The following is a 27,483-nucleotide window of genomic DNA, read 5'->3' as shown; positions in this document are numbered from 1 at the left end:
TCTTGTTGAAGCTACTTGTACAGTCAATCGCACAACAGCTCTTTCCCATTTTAGATGTGTTTTTTGTGTTTTCATGGCATTCAAGCTGAACGCTAACGCTATCACTCAGTAGTCTTTCTGCCACTCAGTGGGTGTAACTGCAGTGACTTCTGCCTACTGTGATGTCATTTGCATACCCTCTGTAAGTTACTCAGAATAAGAAGGTCTGCTAAATGCCTGTAATATAATCATATTGTACATATGGTGTTTAATCATGACATATATTTATTAAAACAGCCGTTATGGGTACATGGGGATAGACTGTTAATCCGCTACTTCTACCCCTCAGGAGCACTGAAATAGTGCCCTTCTGGCCTCGTAGATTTCTAGGTAGTTACAGATGTCTTCCAGCAGGTGGGGCTGCGCTCCTCTGTGTTCTGTCTCTCTCTGTTACCACCGGGGTCAGATTGGTTCCTGTGGGACTCAGTGATGTGGATTCCCCAGCACCCACATACCAAGGTTTAAATATGGGGTCAGTTAAACTGTCCACACACCGTCAGGCAGCCGTGACTGCAGTGTGCAAACATAGCTAGCTGAAGTGTTATTCAGTGCTGCTCTGAAGGGCCCCACTGTCCTGCTGTGTGACAGTCCTGAGATTCAGCCACAAGTCCCCAGAAGTCTCCTTGCTTTCAGGGGGCCTGGTGATGGAGGACATACCGGAGAACTATGATGATGTCATCACAGCGGATAAGCATCCAGACAGTGTGCCAGGTGAGTGTTTTGATTGGTTGGTGGGATGACTCCATATTTTCTCCTCATGAATACATTTATTTGCATTCATTATTATATGCTGCACTTAGTTGTTTGTGTTAAAGAGCTTGTAGAGATTTGGAGTAGAAATCTCCCTTGTCCTTTTTAGAAGAATAAAACTTGAGAGTTACTGAAATTATTTAATTACATAGAACATTTCTTGCAGTTGACTTGTTTTGTTGTCCAGTCTTAGACATGGAAATGACTTTTAAAGTTGTTGCCCCAATAATTAGTGTAACCAGTATAACCACCAAAACCAATATAGCCATTATGAGCACTATAACCAGTGTGCCCAGTTTAACCAGCACTGCTGCTGCTTCTCTCTGTCTGTTTAAGGGGAGCTGGTGGAGGGAGATGCAACAGAGCACTATGATGATGTCATCACCATGCAGCCGGGCCCAGACGCTTTTCCAGGTCCATTTATTGAATTTTATAAATTAAGACACTATCCTGTGTTAAAACTCTTTACTTCCTGTCTGTGTAACTTGTGAAAATCACTGCACTGTGTTACTTCCTGTCTGTGTGGTTTGTTACAGGGGATCATGTGAGGATCAGCAGGTATTTGGTGAAAATGAGCCTTTCCCTGACTGTGTCTGTCTGTCTCCTGATCCGTCCCTGTAGGGGAGAGCGTTCTGGCCCCCGAAAGCCCTCCAGCTCCCAGTGATGACATGGGAGAGGAGCCTCCTGAAAGAGGAGGAACACAGTTCTAACTTTGGAAGTGTCCACCCACAAGTTTGGATAGAAGAACTTACATGGACTCCTTTATCCTACACATCTCAAGCAAAATGTTTTAATGTGATAAAACCATATCCCACTAGATCAGTTATTCATGAATTAATAATTCACCTGAAATTACTTACAGTGGACTCCTTAGCTGATTTAATAAATTAGGACATTTGAAATGCTGGTACTTGTATACATTGGTTATGATAGCTTGCATTCATTGACACAGTGAATCGATTACTTTGGCTGACCAAGATGATGACATGATTTCAGCTCAAACTACATGGAGTCAGTACTGGCCACTTAAATATGAAATGAATGGATTGAAGTTTGCAGATTGTAAAAATGAGAACAGTGAACAGTGAGTCCGTGTAAGTCTTTGCTTTAGATTTGTTTGTATTTCCATTATTTCCATTCCACCCTTTCAGTTTTGGCTGCTGTGTTCATCATGTGCAGGTCAGAGCTATCCATGTTGGCTCTCTGATTGACACATGGAAGGGTTATCACTGAGACAGAAACTACTCAAAACTATTTCAGTATTACTTATTTCATACTGCTTTCATTACTACTCTGTTTAAATAGAACATAACTTCTTACTGTGTACATTTAAAAATCTGTCACCAATGATAAAAAAAATTTTTACAACATTTTGATAAATATATTTTTTGATATTTGGATGCTATAGCTTAGAGAATTATACTTCTTTTGATAGAAATGATTTTATAAAAATGAAATATTACATTTTGCTAAAATGCTCACAACATATTTCTTAGCCTTCTGAAGCAATACCAGTAGTTTTAACGGCTGTGTGTCAATAAGATATTTTTAAATAAAGCTTAAAGACTTAATGGTTAACATTTGTTCTCATTTCCTTTCATTCTTATTGTTTGTTCATGTATTTATTCATTTGTCTGAAAATATGCAGGCATAGTTAGAGTAAATAGTTTAGGTTGTTTATGACACTGAAATAGGGGAAGAGTAACAGAACCATATCTCTTCTCTTTTTCTGTTCCCCCCTTCCCTCTCTCCTTCCTTGAGTCTATCTGTCCATTATCCCTCCCACCCTCTTCATCTTGCTTTTCGGCCGCATCCCACTGTTTTCAGAACAGCTGTTGGAGCCGTCTCAACCTCTAACCCAAAGAGTTATGGGTAATAATCTCCACCCCCTCGTGGTGAAGCCAGCACATGATGCAGACTCACCGGAAGGGGGCACTGGAATTGGAGACCACAAGCCACACACACCCCCCCCCAGATTTGCCTCCTACAGTATCAGAAGCAGCCCAAAATGGCGCACTCATGAGCGTGGGGAGTTCGGCGAAGGAGGGTGTAGGGGGTGGACTGGGACGCAGCCGAAGTGCTGACCTGGGGACAGGATCGGCTACCACGGGCGAAGAGATTGAAGAGCAGGGGGTGCTGCTGGCAGAAATGTTAAATCATGACATCATGATTTAAATATTAACTGCTTTCATTGTATTTTTAAACTAACAGGGAGTGGCTTTAAACTAGATAGAAAATTATCATATTTCAACACAAAAAATGCCCTTGTGATAAAATCTTCCGTGGATTTTACCTTCAACGGAGGCAAATAATTTAGTCAGGTCATTCAGCAATACAGAGTAATTCAGCAATACAACTTTTATTTGACCAAATAGGAGAAACTTTTCAAGCACTCATCACAGAGTTCAAGAAGTTCTGCTCATAAGTTCTGCCTCTTATATCTTTCTGTAAAGTTTTTAGGCGGCCTTGTTCTAATCGGACGAGGTGATTCACATGGCATGACACTTTCTCACTCTCCAAGCCCATACCCATTTTCTGTTTTTCTGAGAACCTTTTTGCTTCACCCCAGAAACCTTGACGAAACTGCTATCAAGCGCTATTGAAAATTATTTTGCACATAAAATCACAAAATTAATTCATTGCAATTGTGTGATGAAGCTGATAAAGCCTTTAGGGTGAGGATTAATAATTGGGGCGACATAGCTCAGGAGGTAAGACCGATTGTCTGGCAGTCGTAGGGTTGCCAGTTCAAACCCCACCCTGGGTGTGTCGAAGTGTCCTTGAGCAAGACACCTAACCCCTAACTGCTCTGGCGAATGAGAGGCATCAATTGTAAAGCGCTTTGGATAAAAGCACTATATAAATGCAGTCCATTTACCATTTGGATGCTGTAGTTACAGATTAGCTTAGAACTCCATGGCTTCAGTTTCATGTCAAACCATTTTCGTTTTACCAGTTGCATACTTACATGGAACTTGAGTTTACAACATCAGCTAGCCTATGTCTTGCAAGACTTTAGTCTTCCCCAACACTGACACTCAACTGCTAACACAACTGAACAAAGTATGTTTTTTTGGTTTGTACTTTCATTAAGAGCATTTGAAAAAGTGCTATATAAATGCAATTATTAATTCATTCAAGTGGTTTCTAATAGTCATGTCAGTCATTTGGTAGTTTTGTTTGATTAATGTCTTTACTGGCCATATTATGCAAGCGGACTACAATTCCACACAGCATTAAGTTCATGACGTACCCTTCCTGCGTTTCAGCCTGCCCGAGTCCTAATTTAGCTAGCTTATGGCAGTCACATTAAGCAACTTTATTTTAAGGATGACAGTAAGAGCATTAAGAGGGGTGAAAACAAATATAATTCAGTTGAGGACTGCAGTTACCATCAAGGACAGCTAACCAGTTCCGTAAGGGCTAGCGTGCTCCCGGTGGGATATGTAGTTTCTCATAAAGACAAAAAAAATGAACCACGGCCTTGTGTCAAAAATTACGCCAATTCATTGTTTTGTACTTCTTACATTATTTTAACAATGTGGTTAAAAGCTGGTTTGACAGGCTTTTATAAAATTGCTAATACTAAAACACTCATAGGAAAAATGGCTACCTGAGTGTGATTTCCTGGCACCAACTTCTGTCACAGACATGACCCACTTCTGTGACCTATTATGTTTGACTACTCTAGTACTCAGCTGCAACCCCACTGTACAACCCTCTGGCTGTGTCTGGGTGGAAATGACACTTGGTTTTATTGTGCAGAATTGTTAAACCATCAATGCCCTGTGTGAACCATAAAGGGTTTGACAGAGTTCAGCAGAGCAGCAGCAGGAAAAAGAATAAAATTTCCAATGTAGATTCTTTACCAAGCTTCAAAATAAAAGCATGTTACATTTGAAAACTACCCCCAGGTTGAGACTTCAGAGTTCCTTTAACCAGAAGAATTGTGCCCCTAATGGCTATACCCAGTATGATTTCTAAAGATTTCCCCCTTTGGAATGTCATACACAACCTAAAATTAGTATCTTCTTAGGATATTGACATTGCTAAGAATAAAAACATTATTTAAGTCATATCTAAACCTCTCTCTACTGATCAAACATAATTCAAAGCATTCCCCAGACATGGAGCTGTGGACTTCAATGTACAAGAAAGTTTGAGTGTCTGAAGTACAGTAGTTATGATTAACAAAATGGCTGTACCAAGAAATTTCAAACAAAGCTACAGCTTTGATGGAGAGCTTGGACTAATATTTTGATTGGTATTTTGATACACATGATTTATATGCCTACCAACAATGTCAGAGAAACTTAAACAACTTATATGTTATGCCGATGCTGTTTTTGATGATGACGCTGATGACAGTGATTATGATGAAGGATATGATGACAATTACCAATGAATGTTTAAAAACATTCTTTTAAATTTTAATAACGATAGGCAAATAATGTTTGAAGTACTGCAGCTGGTGGGTGTAGGCGTGAGGAATTGCGTGTTATGCATTTAAATGACGAAGTGCTTCTTGTCACATTAATACCGATAACTACATTAACCGCCAGTACACTGCACCAGAGAAACTAGCTCTTTCAACCCGTCACTGCACAAAACACGGCACAAAGATTTTATAGACTGTCATTTTGGTGTCACCCCCGCTGATGCTGTCAGCTTTCCATTGGCTGAACAAAAAAAAAATTTCTTTCTTTTTTCCTACCTTTTGATTGGGTGGGCATGACGCACGTCTGGGTGGGTCTGAGCCCACCGCTGCCCATAGCCACCGCCGGCTGTGGGTGAAATGCGTTCTTCAGAGTGTGTAGCAGGCGACAGGCAACACGGTGCAGTGATGACTACGACTCACAGCAAGAAGGCAGTGAGTTTGAATCCCAACTGAGGGCCTTTCTGTGTGGGGCTCCCTGTGTTTGCTGGGTTTAAATGAGTCAAATTTATTTCTTGCAAAATTATTGTTATGACTTATGTGCAACAGGGATAAAACTGCATTTATATACAGGGATAGTAAAGGAGAAAGCAATCACACAGTGAAATTTTTACAGAAATTTACGTGGCCTTGTTATGCAGACATTCACAGTGTAAAACTATTCATATACAACACTGAAAAATAAAGGCTGAACAAAGATCAACTGATGAATCTGATAAAAACATACCATCTGATGTCTAATGATCAGCTTCAGCTGACATACCCATTACAGCCTCTACATTGGCAGTAATGAAAAGGACAGTCATTTCAAGTTAATTCACAGAATACAAGTTTACAATAAACATTACAATGTTTCATTCTACATTACATCCAAACAGTTCTCACATTGTTTCTTTCAAACAAATTACACAGGTGTCAATTTCACCACTAAAAATATCACCCTGCAATTGACAAGGAAATATATTGTACATTAACAAGGAATTCAAATGAGCGTAGATGTCCAGCTAACTCCATAATCCCGCTTCATGAAATACCCCCAGGGTAAAAAATATAAAAAAATATGAAGGGATTTTTTTTTTTACGATGAATTATCAGGTTGTTCTTTAAATTTCATAGACATCTGAAACACGTCCCACGCACAGTGCATCATGTAAAGGAGGCTTTCCTGTCTACAGGGGTACATTTGTCAGGTTATACACCTGAAGGAATTGTTTTTTTGGTCATGGAGTTTTAGTTTAAACCTGAAGAACATCTAATGATTGTATGATTTCTCAGGTGTACAGTTAAAAGTAGATCCAACACTGGGTGCACTTCTCTGATTTTTCACTGAGATTTGGTGGTGATTTAAATGACTTATGCAAGGGTGTAATTTACGGGACGGATATTGCACAATATTACAAAACAGGCTAAATACCCCCACCACTGCATTAATATAGCATGATAATAAAAAATATTATTTCATACAATAAAGATGGGGATTGCTACTGGGATATACTGATCAGTAAGGTTGGGTGCTTGTTACAGAAGTTGCAGGTCTCACAGATTCCATGACATTATCAATCTTTTGCCTTTTCTGCGATTTCCTCTGTTTATAGTGCTTTCCATGATGTTTTGCCAGTTTTTGGATATTAACTGTCAACCTTAACGTAGCCTCCACCAATGGTGAAAGGCTGCCATGCAAGGTACCAATCAGCTCGTTGGGAGAAATTAGGGGTTAGGTGTCTTGCTCAGGGACACTTCCACATTTAAAGCACAATTTGAATGAAGACACTTCTCACACTGAACACTTGTATGTCTGCTCATCTATATGAATTTTCAGGTGAGAATGGAAATAATATTTTGAATTAAAATACTTGTCACATTGTGTACACTTGTACGGCATTTCATCAGTATGAACTTTCAGGTGTTTATTTAAAGCAGAATTTGTACTAAAATACTTACCACAATGAATACATTTGTAGGGCTTTTCACCTGTATGAATCTTCAGGTGTGAATTTAAATTAGATTTTGTGGAAAAACACTTCCCACACTGGGTGCATTTATATGGCAGTTCACCTGTATGAATTCTTAGATGTTCATTTAAAGCAGAATTTGTATGAAAACACTTTGCACACTGAATGCACTTGTAGGGTTTTTCACCTGAATGAATTCTCTGGTGAACATTCAAATGAGATATTCTGGAAAAGCACTTGGCACACTGAGTACACTTGTAGGGCTTTTCTCCTGTATGAATTCTCTTGTGGATATTTAAATTAGATTTTGTGGTAAAGCACTTCCCACACTGAGGACATTTGTTGGGATTTTCATCTGCATGAATCATCTTGTGGCAACTTAAAGCACTTGATTGGGAAAAACACTTCCCACACTGACTACATTTGTAAGGCTTTTCACCTGTATGAATTCTCTGGTGGCTATTTAAATGACACATTTGGGAAAAGCACTTCCCACACTGAGTACACCTGTAGGGCTTTTCACCTGTATGTATTCTCAGATGGCTGCTTAAATTAGATAATGTGGAAAAGCACTTCCCACACTGTGTACACTTGTAGGGATTTTCACCTGTATGAATTCTCAGGTGCCTACTTAAATTAGACATTCTGGAAAAGCTCTTCCCACAATGAGGACATTTGTTAGGACTGTCGCCTTTATGAATCATCTTGTGGCAATTTAAAGCACTTTCCTGGGAAAAACACTTCCGGCACCAAGTACATTTGTAGGGCTTTTCACCTGTATGAATTCTCTGGTGGCAAGTTAAAGCACTTGCTTGGGAAAAACACTTCCCACATTGAGTACATTTGTAGGGCTTTTCACCTGTATGAATTCTCAGGTGTTTATTTAAATCAGAACTTGTAGTAAAACACTTACCGCATTGAGTACATCTGTACGGCTTTTCACCTGTATGAATTCTAAGGTGTTTCTTTAAAGCAGAATTTGTGCCAAAACATTTGTCACACTGTGTACACTTGTACGCCAGTTCACCGGAATGAATTTTCAGATGTTCATTTAGAGCAGAATTTCTATGAAAACATTTCCTACAATTAATACATTTGTAGGGCTTTTCACCTGTATGAATTCTGAGGTGGCTACTTTTATAGTTTTGATTTGGCTCTCCAGCACATTGAAATGGTTCAGTCTGGTCTTTGTGATCAACACCAGCTCCAGGGATCACAGTGTTCATGACATCCCTCACTATATTTTCACTGGATTCACACTTCATTTGATCAGATTCAATAAGAACACATTTAATATCCTCCAAGTCACTGATTTGTTCTGGCTTCAAGTATCCTCCATTATCAGCCTCTGTTTTGATTTGGTCAGGGTGCAGATTGGTTATATACCCCAGATCTGTACTGTCTAGGTTCTCGGTCTTAGAAAGATCCCCAATTTGAGTCAAACCCAAATCAGTTTCTGTTTTAATCAGTGATATGTGTGTGTGGTGTACATCACTGACCCCGCTGTGTGCTGTAACACACTCTGGCTCCAGTGTGCTGAGTCCTGGTGCAGCACAATCTGTCTCTGACTCTGCCATGTGGACAGACTCCAGTCCACTGAGTTCCTCTTCTTTCTGTCTGATCCTGTGCTGCTCAGTGAGCTCTGGTAGTGTTGTCTCAGTGTCCTGTCTCAGACAGACTCCTGCCTGCATCATACTGCTGCTCAAAGGTGAGCAGAAGTACAGCTCCTGGAGGAAAACGGGAAGAGATTTAGCCGTAATCAAATGGGTCCTACTGCAGCAGTTGTATGGAGTGAAATTATTGCCAAAAATATGTACATACATAAGAAAGATTCATAAATGTAAATTGAATATTCGTACATGTAACATTAATAGGAAAATTGTAAATTAAAAAGAAAAATCAGCAAATTAAAAGTTTCAAGAATTAAGAAGATAAGTTGTATTCAGAACAATTATATTTTTGACATCGAGACTTCGTACGCACATACAACTTTTTTTACGAGTTCCTGCAAGGAGGTTTTACATACGGAATTTTGGCTTTTCACACGGACAGCAATCATATTTTTTGAAATCGTATGTTTGGGATCTGTGCGTAGAATCATGCTCATCCAAGCAAGACCTTCACCATACTGGCTGATGGAGCTCCCAAAAGCAGGATATTGAGAAAACATTTCTGTCAAAGTGCATGTACAGACTGCTCTACAACATCGTGCTGAAATACACCACTTATTGAACATGCTCAGCCAATCAGCATTAGTTGGCCACAGTCTTTAGACTGTTTGAACTCAGAAATTATGTTGTATGAACATCTGCTGCCCTCTAATGACAATTATAATGTGTAGCAAGTAGAATGAAGTTGCAAGGGATGGGCTTTACCCATAGAATGTACACAGGAACCGGAGAGGGTAGGAGGTGTAAATGAGGAAATTAAAACACCACGAAGACTAAAAAAAGAAGAAATAAAATGAGAAATAGGCTATTATTAAAGCCAAAAAATTAAAATATAAGTAAAGCCGCAGTATAACTTGAAATCAGGAAAGTGAACATTACATTCAAGATTCACATCAGTGTGTTCATCAGATTTCCTGGGCACGCAAGGGAGGACACTATTAAGGAAGGCTTCTATGCAAATAAAGATATCATTTGCAAGAGGGTTACACAATGGTAATATTTATATAATCACTAATAAATAAATATTTTCATTGCATTTCCAAATGTCCTGTGAGGTTAACCAACTTGTGCATTACCTAGTTGAAAATGTAGAATTTAAGACTATGAACAGACTACGTTTAAAATGTATTTTTACATTTAACTTTGACCTGCTGCCAGCTTTTTTGTTGTTTTGTAGCTGCTGCACCATGCGCTGAAAATTGCAGTGCGTATTTAAAGTAAGGTGACATTATCAGAAAGCAAGTGACTGAAAGCCTTCTTACGTATGCATACGACTAAATTTATCTGCAATTATCAGCCAGGCTTCCTCGCTCATTTTGGATTTTTGGCCGCTCTGGTTACGTTTGATTTGTGAGTTAGTATTGCTTACTGTTGGTGAGTTCTTGGTCTTTAGAGGTTAACAATGTAAAAACAATATTTTTTTAAACAACATAGGCTGCATTTTGAGAATAAAAATATTGCTTTCTTTAATTTGTGGCGTTACGTGATCCCGAAAAGGGCAGCGCCACATCCCTTTATGTCAATATAAGGATCCCTTTCTTTGGCAAGCGAATCACCTCTAAAATTAATTTAACAGTAGCACGTACTTTTAGCAGCTACTATGAAATTAGAAAACAGATATCTAGTGTAAGCATTAGTGAATGGGAACTAACTCGATTCGGTGAGTGCTGATTTTAAAAAATAAAAAATGAAAAAAAAAAATTGTTAAAGCATTAAGCTTACGAAACAAAACTGACCTTATTCTCTGTTCACTCGATTCCTTCAACACGCTTTTTAATTTGATGTTTGGCTATTTTCTATAACGAATGATCGCACGGGAGTGTTAAAACTGCGTTAACCATAAGGTTTCATAGCGTTCAACAGAGCAGTGGTAGGAAAAAGAACTTCCGATGCAGTTTCCCGACTGAGCTTCAAAATAAAAGCGCATTTTATGTTCGAAAACTACCCCCAGGTTGAGACTGCAAAGTTGCTATAACCAGAATAATTCTGCCCCTAATGGCTCTGCCCAGTATGATTTCCAAAGATTTCCCTCTTTGAAATGCCATCATAGTGTGGTTGTGTTTTGTGTGGCAAGAACATAAATATTCCTGCTCATATACTGATATGCAACCTGAAATCATTATGTTTTTTGTGTTCTCATTGAATTTTCCATTTTTGTCATTTGTTTCATTGCCAAGAGTAAAACATTAATTATGTCATATCTAAATCTCTTTCTCTACTGATCAAACTTCATTCAAAGCACCCCCACAGATCTGAATAGAAATTATGATAAACAAAATGGCTGAATCAGGAAATTTCAAGCAATGCTACAGGGAGTGACATAGCTCAGGAGGTAAGAGTGGTTGCCTGGCAGTCAGAGGGTTATTGGTTTGATCCCTGCCCTGGGCGTGTTGAAGTGTCCCTGAGCAAGATACCTAACCCCTAACTGCTCTGGTGAATGAGAGGCATCAATTGTAAAGTGCCTTGGGTAAAAGTGCTATATAAATGCCATTTACCATTTTACAGCTTTGATGGACAGCCTTGGCTAACATTTTGATATACAGGATTTATATGCCTACCAACAGTCAGAGAAACATAAAACAATTTATATATTATGCTGATGCTGTTTATGATGAGAATGATTATGATGGTGAATATGGTGACATGTACCAATAAATGTTACTGTTCATGTAAATGTTAATAAAATGGCAAATAATGTTTGAAGTATTCCACCCTATAGCATTTTATGGTGTGCTTCTGTTGTAACATAAGCACACTGGTGGGAATGGCAGGAGCTTAATATAAATCTTTTTGTAAAGCTTACTGATGTCCATTTTTCTCAAAGATGACGACTGATTAAAAACATATTCATGTGATTTAATATAATATATCCCAAACACAAAAAAATCATTGCTGAAACATAATTTAGATATTAAATCAACGTGTGGAAAAAATTTGCCAACAAAGGTTCCTGAGAGTCTAAAAAGTAAAATGAATTAATTTCAAGGAAAATGAAGAGATTCAGATTAGTTTTAGACAATATATTTGCCCAGGGACTTTTTCCAGGGTTTAACAATCACACACGCACCTACAATTGCACTCACAGCAGGAAGGCAGTGAGTTTGAATCCCAACCAAGGGCCATTTTGTGTGGAGTTTCCTCGTTTTTCAATGCGTTTGCATGGGTTTCCACTGGGTGCTCCAGATTCCTCCCACAATACAAAGACATGCAGTAGGCTAACTGGGGACTCTTAATTGCCCGTAGTTATGAATGTGTGGGGAGCCTTCAACAGATTGAGAAAATGGATGTGTGGATCATTAGTTTTAAACTAAATAGAGTAAATATGTTTTCTATCAAAGCACAATTTATTTTACATATGTATTATTTATTTTGAGATATTACGTTTTTTAAAAAGCTTTTTGTGCTGACAAATTAAACGTTTCGAAGCATTAAAAGATTTCACACCCAATGCAAGTGAAATTTATTTTTTGCTCAATTACAGTCTCTACATTGGCAGTACTGAGGAGGTCATTTTTGTCAAGTACACTTTTTTAAAGTTTGCAACAGACATTACAATGTTTCTTTCAACATTAAGAATGTGTAGTTCACTTTGCAAATTTAAAAAAAATGTTTAAAAATAATGTGGTAAACAAATATAAAACAAAGTTATGATCATTGTGTATGAAACGTTTGGAACTTTTGTTTTTGTTTCTGTTCTGTTTTGTTTTTGTATAGCCTAAACCTAGTAGTGAAAGGGTTGCCTATTAGAATATGTTATGTAAAAAGGGTAGGTATAATAAGCTAAAGCTTCAGCCTACACCTTTTCGGTCAATATTCTTTGTTTTACTTTTAATTTAATTTAATGCCTTATTGTTATTTATTTATTTATTTATATGTGCATTCTTTTTGGAAAATTGTTAACAAGGACTGAAATAAATTACTACTACTACATTACAGCCAAACGGTTTTCACATTGTTTCTTTCAAACAAATTACATAGGTTTCAGTTTCATCACCAAAAATATCACCTGCCAATTGGCAATTATAGTGTATTTTAACAACTCACCTGTTAGAACAAAAGCAGCCCTGTTAGCCCCAATTATTTTGCTGTATTTTCAGATGTCTGATCAAAATACAATCAGCAAGGAACTATGAACACGCCATAACAAACACTGCAGATGGCCTCCTACCACCTTTCATTAATTTTTAAACTCAAAATAAACACCCACCAAATAAGAATTTGGAAACAGAAACAAGTGGCTTGTCTTTAAAAATATGAATGATATTCATGATTAATTCTCAGGTTGTTCTTTAAATTTAATGGACATTTCAAACACTTTCCAAACACAGCGTAGCATTTAAAGGACGGTTTCATGAAACACTACATTACACAAGTGCATTTTTCAGGTTATACACCTTTAGGAATTCTTTTTGGTCATTAAAATTATATATCTTTGTTTAAACATTTAAGTATATCTGAAAGACATTTCATTTTTCATTTTCACTTTTTCACTATTATTTCTCAGGTGAACATTTAAAGTAGATTTTGCTGAAAAACACATCCCACACTCGGTGCACTTCCAGGACTGCACCTGAATTAATTGGTGGTGATTTAAGTGATCTGTGGTCAAAAACCACTTCCCCACACTGAGAACTAGGGCTTTTCACCTGTAAGACTCATCAAATATTTCCAAGAACAAAAAAATCCTACAAAAGAATATGGTAAAAGTTTCCTCTGAAGGTCTAGGCAAGGAATAAGGAGAGTTATACAACAAGTGTTTTCCCTACTTAGTTTAAGGACCACATGTCCATTTGAATATTACTGTTGTTAATTTTGAGATACAGTATGTGAAAAACATTTACATATTCATACAAAAAGAAAAGTATCAGATGGTTTAACTAATTCACCCTCCATGAAAATCAAATTATTTGTGACATACCTAATGTTACGAGTTAGCTGAACATGCAGCAGGAATTAAACTAAATTTATAAACAGGAGCAGCAGGAGAGAGAAAAATGAAACCGTGAAAGACATGAGTTTATACAGCAACTTACATGGCATAATGGTCTTGGAATGTGCACATTCACAATTTATTTCATACGCAATCCCTATACAGAATTGAGAAATTGAAAGTGAAATCTCAGATATAATCTAGTGATCATATTTAGCCGACATGCACACTACAGTCTCTATACAGGCAACAGCACAACTGAAAAGGTCAGTACTGTCAAGTGCATTATCAAAATACAAGATTGCATTATGCTTTACCATGTTTCTTTACATACAGTTTTCACTTTCTTTCATATAAATTGCACTGGTGTCAATTTCATCACCACAAATATCACCCTTTAATCAAAAGGAATTACATTTTACATTAACAAGGAATTTAAATTACATTTTAAAACGAAAAACAGGGACACATTATAAAATGGAAAAGGCCTGTTTGCCCAGCTTGTCCCAGTCATTTTGTCAAGATGTCTGTTGAAAATAGGATCAGAAAGAAATATCAAAGAGAGAACATCTGTCATATTATAAAAAATATTTTTGTTCATTAAAAGATTTTATTGAAAAAAATGAATATCGTAAAGGCTTCACATCTTTATGAATTCTCATACGTGAATTAAAATTACATTCTGCAGAAAAAAGCTTCCCACACTGAGTACATTTCTATGACTTTTCACCGACATGAATTCTCTTATGGCGATTTAAATGACTTGTGCACAAAAAGCACTTCCCACAATGAGAGCATATGTAGGGCTTTTCACCCGAATGAATTCTTTGGTGGCGTTTCAAATGACTTGTGGTCACATAGCACTTCCCACACTGAGAACATACATAGGGCTTCTCGCCTGTATGAATCATCTTGTGTACATTAAATGCACTGGATCGGGCAAAGCATTTTCCACACTGAATACATTTGTATGGCTTTTCACCTGTATGAACTCGCATGTGTACACTTAAAGCAAAGTTTGTACGAAAACACTTTTCACAATGTGTACACTTGTGAGGCTTTTCACCAGTATGAATTTTCAGGTGTCCATATAAATAAGATTTTAGATTAAAACGCTTGTCACACTGTGTACACTTGTACAACATTTTACCTGTATGAATTCTCAGATGTTGGTTTAAAGTAGAATTTGTACTAAAGCACTTCCCACACTGAACACATTTGTAGGGCTTTTCACCTGTATGAACTCTCTGGTGGATAGTTAATTGAGATACTGCGGAAAAGCACTTCCCACACTGAGGACATTTGAAGGGCTTTTCACCGGTATGAATCATCTTGTGGAGATTGAAAGCACTAAATGAGGAAAAACACTTCCCACACTGAGTACATTTGTAGGGCTTTTCACCTGTATGAATTCTCTGGTGAATATTTAAACAAGATATTGTAGAAAAGCTTTTCCCACAATCAGAACATGTGTAGGGCTTTTCACCTGTATGAATTCTCAGATGTGCATTGAAATGAGATATTTTGGAAAAGCACTTCTCACATTGACTACATTTGTGGAGCTTTCTATGAATTCTCACATGTGAATTTAAATCAGACTTTCTACTAAAACACTTCTCACACTGCGTACACTCATACGGTCTTTCACCTGTATCCTTCTGCCCTTTACTTCTATTAAATGTCTTGTTTTGCAATAAATTCAAATAGCTTGGGTTTTTACTTGAATTAATTATCACGGGTTCATTAGTTCCCTGACAATGTATACGTTTGTTGCTACTGTTTGTACCTTTCTGGAAAATCTTATTTTCACTCTTTAAGTCCCCACATTGGGTCAGCAGATCATGAGTTTCTTCTTTTATACAGTTTGGGTTTGGCTCTCCTGCACACTGCCACGGTTCAGTCTTGTCACTGAGATTAACAGCAGCTCCATTCATCACAGTATTTATGAGATCAGTCACTAAACTTTCACTGGATTCACACTTCATTTCATCAGATTTAATAAGAACACAATTCATATTGTGCACGTCACTGATGTGTTCGGCCTTAAGGTATTCTCCATCATCAGTCTCCTTTTTGATTTGGTCAGGATGCAGATGGGTTAAATATCCCAGCTCTGTACTGTCTAGGGTCTCTGTCTTAAGATCCCTAGTGTGTGTGCAGCCCAGATCAGTTTCTATTTTAATCAGTGATGTGTGTGTGTGGTGTACATCACTGACCCTGCTGTGTGCTGTAACACACTCTGACTCCAGTGTGTCGAGTCCTGGTGCAGCACACTCTGTTTCTAACTCTGCCATGTGGACAGACTCCAGTCCACTAAGTTCCTCTTCTTCCTGTCTGATCCTGTGCTGCTCAGTGAGCTCTGGTAGTATTGTCTCAGTATCCTGTCTCAGACAGACTCCTGCCTGCATCATACTGCTGCTCAAAGGTGAGCAGAAGTACAGCTCCTGGAGGGAAACAGGGGAAGGGATTTAGCCTTAATCAAACAGGTCCTACTGCAGCAGCTACAGCTATAAACATCATACTTTTTACACTGATTTGCATAAAAATTATAATTCAAAGTTCTCAAGCAAATAATTTCTGATTGAGAGCAAAGAAATAAATATTGCAAAAAATATTTACTGATTTCAAGAGTAAAGCTTAAGACCTTTCATTTTGGAGTAAACAGAAAAATATTGCGACTACTTTTTTTCCCCCAACAAATGTTATACCATAGCAGTGCAGTGGTAAACAACGTAGCCGCGAGATCTTACCAATGGGCAAACTACCACCATGCTACGCCACAACTACCTCCCACAGGCTATAAGCAATGGAGAGCCAATCAGCCCTTTGTCTCTTTTCTCAGTGTGCTGTCTGGGAAAACATACCAAGGGCCTGACTAGAAGACCATCATTCAAAGATGACAGCACGATAGCATAGGCTGAATGCTCAGAATATACAGGAGAATGTTATAAGGTTCATGTGCTACAAACCTCAACAAAACAGCTAATGCTTAGGTTGATCACAAAATTCATATTTAATGTTTTTCTACTTGAAATTGTTTGATTTGGTAAATTTAAACTTGCCAGGTACACAAGAAGTGTATTTCACAGACAAATGATGACCAGGGCCTAAAAATAACGCAATTCCAGACGGTTTCCTGCACCAGAATATAATAAATTTCCCCCCATACAGCAGACCAAAATCCACAACAAACACAGAAAAACCAAATGAGTGGTAATCCTTTTGGTGTATAGGACTGCAATAATTTATGCAATGCAATGCCTAAACCATATAAATATACTGCAAGTTATACAATGTTGGAAGGGATGGGCTTTACTCTGATTTCCAGGGAAATATTTCTCGTTTATGACTGCGATGTGCATTTCCACTCCCACTATTCGCAACCGGGCAAAGCAAAAGTTAGAGGTGGTGTTGTGTATCTACCGTATCAAATAAAACATGCTATCAGGAATTTGACAACGTAGATAGGTAAGTTAAAATTGGCTAAATAGTGTGAGGGATACTATAGTCATCTTACCCATTGTAGGACACTTTCCCGAACACGGACACGCTCCCTTGTGGCTCATGTCCCATCATTTTCTTTGAAAATTTCGAAAGGACTTGAATAAAAAATATATTGTCCGGTATTTAGGGTAATTACACTACCTTTATGTTAGATTTCATATCCATCCGAACATATTGAGGCATATAAGGACGAGTTTGATAAACACTACACTGTCCGAGTCTATAAAATGGGCCAATTTGGCACAGGGCGACGATATCGCTACAGTTTACTCTCTACTCTCTAGTATGCTTTGAATGGGGGTGTCCGTCTTTGGACAGACTAGCCGTGCGGCTAGCCTAATCGGCGAAGGTCCTCTAGTTTTCCCACTTGGAATAAAATAAGGTTATCTGACCTTACAATTCATATATGTATGCGTTTGTGACAAGTTGTGCTCTGTCTCAAGCGGTTTATTTATCGGGTAAACAGACATGGGACAACGCAGGCACATATTATTATACAAATACTATGCCTAGTGTAAGATAAAGGATGTGAATAGCCGTTTAACTAACATTACTTAGCGACATCTTTTTACTCATAATGCTATTGATCGCCTTATAGAGAAACGCTGGACCAGGTTTTCAAAATCTACAATGAATCATACAATCACGCGCGTTTTAGCAGTTACAGCAAAATTAGCAAAGACACCCTTGTGCAAATTTTAGTGAATTGACGGAAAAAAGGTTTGAAGCTTGCTGATAAACAAAACGAACAGAAATGCTAAAGGATCACGATTATGGAAGAATAATTACCCCATATCTGCTTATGACTCCGTTCAATCGTGTATTCAACTTGCTGGAGTGTAGTTCTTGGCAGTGAATGATCTCGTGCGCAATAAAGCAGCGTGAACAATAATGCTCTTGACTGAATTCAGCTGAGAACTGTGACTCTCACCCCGAAAAGGACCCAACTTCCGATGCAGTTTCTACACCGGGCTTCAAGATAAAAGCGTTTTTGTTTCAAAACTACGACCGGGTTGCAACGGGACGTCAGTAACTGGAACAATACTGCCCATAATAGTTGGACCCAGTGTGATTTGTAAAAATGTTCACCTTTGGGATACCATTACACATGTAGCCAATGTTGTTGATGAACATGATGACAATAATTGTAATGCTGAATACAGTTGTACTCATGAATGGTAATAACATTGTTGTAAATATCATAATAATAATAATAATAATAATAATACCTAGCATTTATATTGTGTTTTTCTCACACTCAAAGCCCTTCACCAGGTTGAGGGGGAAGCTTTTTGTAGCACCCACCTGGGTGATGCATGGCAGCCAATTTGTGCCAGAACACTCATAACATCAGCTGAGGTGAAGTGAAAAAATCAATTTTTGGCCAGTTGAAGGATGATTAGGTGGCAGGTTGAAAATTTTGGCAGGACACAGGGGGAATCCTCGACTCTTTCCAATAAGTATCGGGATCTTTAATGACCACAGTGAGCCAGGACCTCCATTTGACATATCAACACAAAGACAGCACCTCCAACAGTAGTGTCCTCATTGGGGATAATTTGACCAGAGGGACAATCACTCCCAATAGGCCCACCAACACAACTTCCAGCAGGAAATCAGGCCTCCTAGGAGCTCTCCTATCAAAGTACTAACCAAGCCCACACCTGCTTAGCTTCAGCCATTCAGCAGGAGCAGGGCACATGGTGGTATGGCTGCTGAAAAGTCCATGAACATAGGCTAATAAGGTATGAAGTAATGTCGCAAACAACCTTTTATGGTATGCTTGTTTTTTCTTTTTACTATAGCCAGTATACGCACACTGGTTGCACTGGCAGTAGCCTAATATTGTCATAGTTTACCAATGTCCATTTTGCTAAAAGATGACAACTACTTAAAAACACAGTTGTGTGGTTCAGCACAATATAAATCCAAAATATAGATTCAATGCTGAAATAATTTGACATTAAATCGATGCATGTTAACATTCGGCAACAATGGCAAATTGCTGCGTCTGAAAACATTTCAAACTGGGTAGAAAAGGAGAGAGCAATGACAGTGAAAGATAATAGTTTATACAGAAAATTATATGGCACAGAGACCTAGGTATGTGCACACTCACAATGTAGAATTGTTTGAAACACAATTCATATACAACATTGAAAAATAAAGAGTGAAACAAAGATACTCAACTGACATCAAATAAAACATACTGTCTGAAGTCTAGTAATCATGATTTGCTGACTTACATTAAAGCCTCAACATTGGTAGCAAAAGAACTGAAAAGGCTAGTACTGTCAAGTTCATTTTCAGAAAACTATTTTGCTTTTGTTTCTTTCTACCTCACACCCAACAGCTTTCATATGCTTTCTTTCAAAGAAATTACACTGTTATCAATTTGATCACCACAAGATATCACACGTCAATCTACAAGAAATTACATTTTTCATTTACAAGGAATTAAAATGACATTTCTAAACCTTTAAATAATCCAAACTTACTACAAAAGTAAACTGGCAGTGTATTTTGGTGCCGTTTTTTGGACATTGGTCCAAAATATGATAATCAAAGAATAGCTAAAAGGATTTGAATGGATTTGAAACACTTCCCACACAAATTATATAATGTAAAGGATGCTTTCATTAAACTTCCCAAAGTGTGTACATTTGGCAGGTTATTTTGTTGTCATTAAAAGGAGATTATTTGTTTCACGATTAAGTGCATCTGAAAGACATTTCACCTGTATGAATTCTCAAATGTTAATTTAAATTAGATTTTGTGAAAAAACACTTCCCACACCAGATGCACAGAGTACAATTCGCCTGAATGAGTTCACTGGTGGTGATATAAATGACTTATAGTCAAAAAGCACTTACAACACTGAGAACATGTATTTTTCACCTGTATATTTCATGTCCTTGTATGGGGAAAGCACTTCCCACAGTGAGGACATTTGTAGAGCTTTTCACCTGTACAATTTCTTAAATTATATTTAGACAAGATTCTGTACAAATTTTGATCTAGATGTTATTTAGATGAGATTTTGTGTGACCAAATAAGATGCATTAAAACACTTGTCACACTGAGTACATTTATGGTACTTCGCCTGTATGAATTCTCAAGTGTATTTTTAAAGCAGAATTTGTACCAAAACACTTCTTACACTCAATACATTTGTAGGGCTTTTCACCTGTATGAATTCTCTGATGGGAATTTAAATGAGATGTTTTGGAAAAGCACTTCCCACACTGAGGACATTTATGGGGCTTTTCACCTGTATGAATCATCTTGTGGCAATTTAAAGCACCTGTATGGGAAAAACACTTCCCACACTGTGTACAATTGTAAGGCTTTTCACCTGTATGAATTCTAAGGTGAACATTTAAAGCAGAATTTGTACTGAAACATTTCCCACACTCAGTGCATTTGTAGGGCTTTTCTCCAGTATGCATCCTCTGGTGGCTATTTAAATGCGATATAGTGGAAAAACACTTCCCACATTGTGTACAACTGTACGGTTTTTCTCCTGTATGAATTCTCTGGTGTATATTTAAAGTAGAATTTGTACTAAAACACTTCTCACATTGTGTACACTTGTATGGCTTTTCACCTGTATGAATTCTCATATGTATATTTAAAGCAGTGTTTGTACTAAAACACTTCTCACACTCTGTACACTTGTATGGCTTTTCACCAGTATGAATCATCTTATGGCAATTTAAAGCACTGGTCTGGGAAAAACACTTCCCACAATCAGTACATTTGTAGGGCTTTTCACCCGTGTGAATTCTCCGATGCCTATTCAAATGGCACATTTGGGAAAAGCATCGCCCACACTGTGTACACTGGTACGACTTTTCACCGGTTTGAATTTCACCTTTATTTCTGTGAATTGACTTGTTTTGAATGAAAATCAAAAGGCTTCGGTTTGTACTTGGATCAACTATCTTGGGGGCAATTCTTACATTCCTTCTCTGGCGATCAATATGTTTGTTGCCACAGTTAGTATTTTTCTGGACAATTCTGGTCAGATTATTTTCATTGTTTTTGTCACAGTGATGAGTTAAGTCCGCACAATGGATTGGAAAATCATGCATTTCTTCTTTTTTACAGTTTGTGCTCGGCTCTCCTGCACATTGCCAGGGTTCAGTCTTGTCTTCATGATCAACACCAGCTCCATTCATCACAGTATTCATGAGATCATTCACTGAGCGTTCACTGGATTCACACTTCATTGGATCAGATTTAATATCAACACATTCAATAACCTGCAAGTCACTGATGTGTTCTGCCTGACGGTATCCTCCATCATCAGCCTCTGTTTTGATTTGGTCAGGATGTAGATGGGTTACATATCCCAGCTCTGTACTGTCGAGGGTCTCTGTCTTAATAAGATCCCCAATGTGGGTGGAGCCCAGATCAGTTTCTGTTTTAATCAGGGATGCATGTGTGTGGTGTACATCACTGACCCCACTGTGTGCTGTAACACACTCTGGCTCCAATGTATTGAGTCCTGGTCCAGCACACTCTGTATCTGACTCTGCCATGTGGACAGACTCCAGTCCACTGAGTTCCTCTTCTTTCTGTCTGGTCCTGTGCTGCTCAGTGAGCTCTGGTAGTGTTGTCTCAGTGTCCCGTCTCAGACAGAGTTCTGCCTGCATCATACTGCTGCTCAAAGGTGTGCAGAAGTGCAGCTCCTGGACGGAAACAGGGGGAAGGGATTCAGTCAAGACCAAACAGGTCCTACTGCAGCAGCTGACCACTATTCTTTACACTCCGCAGTTCACTGGCCACAGGGGGGCATACTTGCATTATTAGGTAGGGGAGAGGTAAGCTTTACTTGTTTGCAAGAAAATAAATTCCTGCTACATGAAATTGAGGAAACCAACAAAACAAGACCTTGTATAGCCTGAAGATTCGGTGGCTATGCCATGGGCAGGTTCCCTTAGTCGATTCGCATCCCTGTCTTGGATTGTGGAGGTTCCGTGAATTCAATTTTATTTAGGTGACTTCAATAGTGTCAATTTAACAAAGAATCAATTTACAGGAGAATTATTAAATGTTTATGTGCCACAAACCTCTGCAAAACAGCTGTTGCTAAGATAAAGGACAAAATTCATATTTAGCATTGTTTTGCTAGAAATTATTTAATTTGGCAAATTTAAACTTGCCATTTACACAAATGCACAGATTCACAGATAAATAATGATCAGCACCTAAAATAACATAATCCCTGAAGGTTTCCTGTTCCAGAATGGAATTTTTTTCCAAGACCTTTTTGGTGTACTGGACTGCAATAGGGTAGTCCTGTAACTACTAAACAAAAATTTTAAAAGCGTCCCCTAAAAGCTGTATCCTAAAAACATACATCAAAAATGAAAACAAGGAGTGAAATAAATAACTTATTACCAATAATTCTCACATATTTCAGAAAAATACCACGGAATTTGTTCAGAAAAGTAAAGTTTGCATTTTATGCAAATAATATCTGATTAAGAGTAATTTTAGCTGGAGTTAGCAGATTGGACATTTCTGTCCAGGGCATGTCCAGATTTCTGTACTTGTGTTGAAATTTAAGCATTATTGATCACAGTCAGTCAATCGGCATTAAGCTAGAAGTATACTTGCTGTGGAAACTAACTTTTTGCACAAACTAAATTACTCAAAATGACACGTTTTTGGAGAAAAGTTTTGACTTTGACTTTAAACAGTACAGTGTGTGCATCCCTGCTGGCCAAACTAGCCAAGATCTTCGCACATATTTTCACCTCGTTTTTGTTCTTAGCGAGATGTTATTAACATTCATTGGTGAAAGCTCAAACTTAGCTGTGAGCTTGGCCCGTGTTTACCATCTCACAATGACTGGTTCTCATTGTGCAAGGGTTCGTCGAATGCGTCCTTGATATTTGAGGGGAATCACTAGCAGTACCTTTAACCATTGTTGCTTCTTTGCATTCTTGCTTTTGGAACTGGACTTGGGCCATTAAATATGATATCATGTGAGTTCACAACATGGTGAGTTCACTTTTGCAGTTTCAAAATGCTTTTCACAAAGCCCATTGGAACTCAATGGGTGACGTCACAGTGATCTGATTCATATTTCTTACAGTCCATGCTATACATGTTTATATGTGGTCGATGTATGGCATGGTTCGATTTCAGCCAGTTCCCTTTCTTATCAAGTATACTCCCACTGTGTGCCACAGTGTTAGAATATTTGTTCTCAAAAATCCTGCAGTATGAAGAAACTAAAACCAGTATTGCATTATCCCTTAGTCGTACAATACATTATCCTTTATTCCTCTTCATTCAATTTCACAGATTGGCTTGGGATCAGTCTAAAATGAGACATTAGATGTTGCTTATTTCTTATTTATTTTTATTTAACATGTATTTTAGGTTAGAAATGATACAAGTCTACAACTATCCTAGTGGAGACATGCATGGAGAAATGTTTGGCTGCTGTGATGGCAAATAAAGGCTTTGCCATTGATTAATGACATAGCTCAGGAGGTAAGACCGATTGTCTGGCAGTCGGAGGGTTGCCGGTTCAAACCCCGCCCTGGGCATGTCGAAGTGTCCTTGAGCAAGACACCTAACCCCTAACTGCTCTGGCGAATGAGAGGCATCAATTGTAAAGCGCTTTGGATAAAAGCGCTATATAAATGCAGTCCATTAATGAGAGAGGGTATTAATAATTTTGGACATTTGTAAAAAATGTAAACAAATATAACGAAAATTTGGCATGGGTATGAACAATTTTGGGCTTAGCTGTATATTGGTAACCGTTCCGCCGACGAAATAGTAGTATTGTATGCTTCAGTATGCTACGATACGCCTTCAGTGCTTCCGTTGTGTTAACAAGTTAGCGGTAGACATCGGGAAAAGGTTTGACGTCGTTCCTATAAAAAAAATAAAAAGTAAGTGTCAAACTAATTTATTAAGTGAATCTGGTAAAGAAATGTCGTGTTTATTGTAAGCTTCTTGATGCACCTGGACTGTTCGGAATTTTAGGAGGCTCGAGAAATTGTTGATTGTCATTTTAACGTTGGCTAGAAAGCTATAGCTACTGTTAGCAATCTTGACCGGATGTTGACATTGACCAAAACAAGTCGCGCATGTGCAATTGCAGTGTTATGGTTTTGATTATAAAAATTCCAAGCGGCCGATTGTTTTTACCAAATCACATTATTCCTTGGCACCGTTTAGTTAACAAGCAATGGCCATGGCATGAATTATGTGGCCACTACGATGAAAATGAATGAATTCACTCAACTGTGTAAAGAAGAAAAAGGCGTTCTGCATATTTCCAGGACTTCAACATGTAGTAAACAGCCGCAAGAGTCCCACTTATGGTAACGCCACTGCAACTATGCTTAGCGACATCTTAACTCACTGTAATTTTATTGACCATATCACAGAAAAGTAATGAGACCACAACGAAGTTTTCAAACCGTAAAATGAAATGTAGAAGCACTAGTCGTAGGCTACTGCCATATTAGCAAGCAGTGTAAACATTAGCTGCTTGGGGGGGGGGGGAACTCACCCCTGTTCGTTGATTACCCAGTTATTTCAACTGAATAGTTTTACTTGATGTAGGCAGAGACTGTAAAAAAAAATAGGCCTACCTCTCTGCGATGAATGATTGCACTCTTCTTCTCCTTCTCGTCGTCCTTCTTCTTCAGCTCAATCAGCTGGTGGTTGACAAACATCAAAGGGTGCATTACCGCCACCCACTGATCTGGAGAGTGAACTGAGGAGGCTGTGAAATTTCATGTGTCCCCATATATTTTTTCCATTTCATTAACATTTTTCCTCCCCTATCTCTTGCAAACTCAGTGTTCTCAATATTCTTTCTCTACTATATTTACAACACCCATCAATGACATGGAAAACAAAAAACACACCTACCTGATTCATGCTTCTTTAAAATAGAGTGTACTATTTAATCCTGTGTGACCAAGTCTTAATTTAGATATAACATTCTCATCTTTACTGGTTTCCCCCTACAGCCCTTGTCACAAGCATTGTTGAAACTACCGTGAACCATAAGGCTGTGATAAAGTTCAGCAGAGTTGCAGCAGTCGTACATTTGAAAACAACCCCCAGCCTGATACTTCACATTTCCTCACTGGAAAAATTCTTAACACAGTATGATTCCGAAAGATTTTCTCTTTTGGAATGCCAGTTTTTCATGACAAAAGCACATACATGGTAAACGGACTGCATTTATATAGCGCTTTTATCCAAAGCGCTTTACAATTGATGCCTTGCATTCACCAGAGCAATTAGGGGTTCGGTGTCTCGCTCAGGGACACTTCGACATGATCAGGGCGGGGGATTGAACCGACAACCCTCAGACTGCCAGACAACCGCTCTTACCTCCTGAGCTATGTCGCCCCTGATCATATAGACGCTTTCAACGGTAACAACATAAACAAACGTTACTGCGCATGTGCGTTGTTCTGGCCCTAACTTAACTTCCGGCAGACTTCCACAAACAATCAATAACAACAGAATCCCTTTAGACTATTTCTGATAACAAGCAAAATAAATAACAAGTAAATTATGTTAGCTAGCTAGTTAAAACTATGTCAAACCAGTATTATTATTAACTGTTACTTGGCCAAACTCAAATGCGATAACGTTACACTACCAGAAAAACAAGCGACAGAAACAGATAACTGTTGACAGTATTGCACCTTGCGGAGCATCATACATTCCTTGCATAATCCATAACTCTCCTGGTTACATGCACATTCTTGTGTAAAAAGTGCACTCTTTCTATTACATTGCTTAAAAACGATGATTACGAGACACAAAATGGGGCTAGTGCTGGGCAGCATGCGTAGCCAATGCAATTACTATAGGTATTTATTTGTATAGCATGCATTGATGGGAAAACATCGTGGCTCTAATAGTTTGGGTCACCTTGCTAGGTTACCACAACAAAAAATAATCAGGCAATGCAACATTGCCAAGTCATTAGAAACGGGTATCATAACGTTCGTTCAAAACGTAGCTATAGCGTATCAACTACTAGCATTGATCTAACGTTTCTGTGTATAATTTATACAATGTTAGCTACGTTTGCTCAATTATCTAGCTAGCCTCAATCAATTTAGTTAGCTAATTGTTTATAACTATTGAAGGCTTGTTACTGGTCAGCTAGCTAGCTATCGCTTATCATGAGTTTATTACCTGAAACAAAGTCAGTGCTACAGTGAGAGCAGCTATTCGACCACCTTCGTTCGACAGACAGGAAAACGTAAACTGATTTGCAACTATATATGAAATAGGTGGAATATCGGTAACAACCTGTACCTAGTTAAGTAGGAAAAAATGGTCTTGTTATCCTCCCGTGGTTATTTTTTCAACACTTTCACGGTTTTTTTTTTCTGTGCTGGCAAATAAGTCAGAGGTGGTCCAGCGCTAGCTTTTGGTTGCTAAGGGGACGTGTATCCACAGCCCTATATAAATGAATGGAACTTAACATAAATTTGCTAGCATACTGCATACTAGCTAGTGTCCTGTCTTGCGTATTTGAGGTTAATATGAGAACGGGTGGTCCCTATCAGAACGTCTAGGAATCCGTACATATTCACTGTTGTAACTCAAGTTGCAGGACGCAAAATAGCCGTTTGGAAAGCAGTTTGAAAGTATGAAGCAGCGCCTGCGCCATTGGCTTTAATGGGTCATAATGAGATAATTACGAGCATGTTGTTGTCTTAAAGTTGATATAGTAAATAAGCCTGTATTAGTATTACTAAATGTGTATGTATGATGTTAGTTTATTTATTTGTACAGCTTATGTGTATTTTTACAGGACTTACATTTTAATAGGTAACGATGTGCAGTTATTTCTCAAAAATACAAAGTAACAATGGGCAAGCACCAGCTATAATAATCGCAGGGATTCAAGCAATTCGTTTTACAATTCCCTAGTGGGGTTACAAAGTTAGATTATGTATTTTTACAAATTTTCGAAATGGAATTTGTTCCAAGTTGCACCCCACAGCACAACAACCTGAGCCCAACGTCAGTCTGCTCATCAGTTCAACTACTCCGTTTGTAATCGGTGCCATATCAGCCAGTAAACACAAACCCAATAATAAACAAACACAGACCAGAAGTTAACTTAGGGCCAAGTGCATACCCTTGGCAACGCGCGTGCGTCCGATGAAAGAGTCTATACAGATATGCAAA

The 27,483-nt window shown here is 38.2% G+C and overlaps 4 protein-coding genes across 7 annotated transcripts in view; 1 reads left to right on the top strand and 3 right to left on the bottom strand.

The window, feature by feature from the left end:
- LOC135249400 (zinc finger protein 883-like) overlaps positions 1-18,173 on the bottom strand; it is a 167,164-nt gene extending 148,991 nt beyond the window's left edge. The window contains exons 1-2 of the mRNA XM_064325014.1: positions 18,070-18,173; positions 8,676-8,903 (exon numbers count right to left, since the gene is read on the bottom strand). Of these exons, the coding sequence (XP_064181084.1) occupies positions 8,676-8,870 (195 nt within the window). The 5' untranslated portion in view covers positions 8,871-8,903; positions 18,070-18,173. The remainder of the gene's footprint in view (positions 1-8,675; positions 8,904-18,069) is intronic.
- The window catches only part of LOC135249365 (deleted in malignant brain tumors 1 protein-like), a 197,638-nt gene that overhangs the window by 75,015 nt on the left and 95,140 nt on the right, over positions 1-27,483 (top strand). The window lies entirely within an intron of this gene.
- Positions 5,830-8,669, bottom strand: LOC135249427 (zinc finger protein 501-like). The gene has a single exon (XM_064325067.1). The coding sequence runs from the start codon at positions 8,439-8,441 to the stop codon at positions 6,999-7,001; it is 1,443 nt and encodes a 480-aa protein (XP_064181137.1). The 5' UTR covers positions 8,442-8,669; the 3' UTR covers positions 5,830-6,998.
- On the bottom strand, positions 13,117-25,891 carry LOC135249390 (zinc finger protein 723-like). 4 transcript variants are annotated; one of them, XR_010328669.1, is made up of 4 exons: positions 24,906-25,059; positions 18,070-21,974; positions 15,993-16,220; positions 13,117-14,303 (listed from the first exon to the last, which is right to left on the bottom strand). XR_010328669.1 is itself a non-coding variant. In XM_064324994.1 (4 exons), the coding sequence occupies exons 1-4, from the start codon at positions 24,999-25,001 to the stop codon at positions 14,295-14,297; spliced, it is 561 nt and encodes a 186-aa protein (XP_064181064.1). In that variant the 5' UTR covers positions 25,002-25,887; the 3' UTR covers positions 13,117-14,294. The 4 variants fall into 4 exon arrangements, 3 of the variants coding, with proteins under 3 accessions (XP_064181064.1, XP_064181063.1, XP_064181065.1); XM_064324994.1 differs by having other exon boundaries at positions 21,747-21,974; positions 24,906-25,887; XM_064324993.1 differs by having other exon boundaries at positions 13,117-16,220; positions 21,747-21,974; positions 24,906-25,891.

This window comes from Anguilla rostrata, chromosome 2 (assembly GCF_018555375.3).
Source record: "Anguilla rostrata isolate EN2019 chromosome 2, ASM1855537v3, whole genome shotgun sequence".
NCBI classification, from domain to species: domain Eukaryota; kingdom Metazoa; phylum Chordata; class Actinopteri; order Anguilliformes; family Anguillidae; genus Anguilla; species Anguilla rostrata.
The sequence above is the reverse complement of the archived record's forward strand: the minus strand, read 5'-3'. Positions and strand labels throughout refer to the sequence as shown.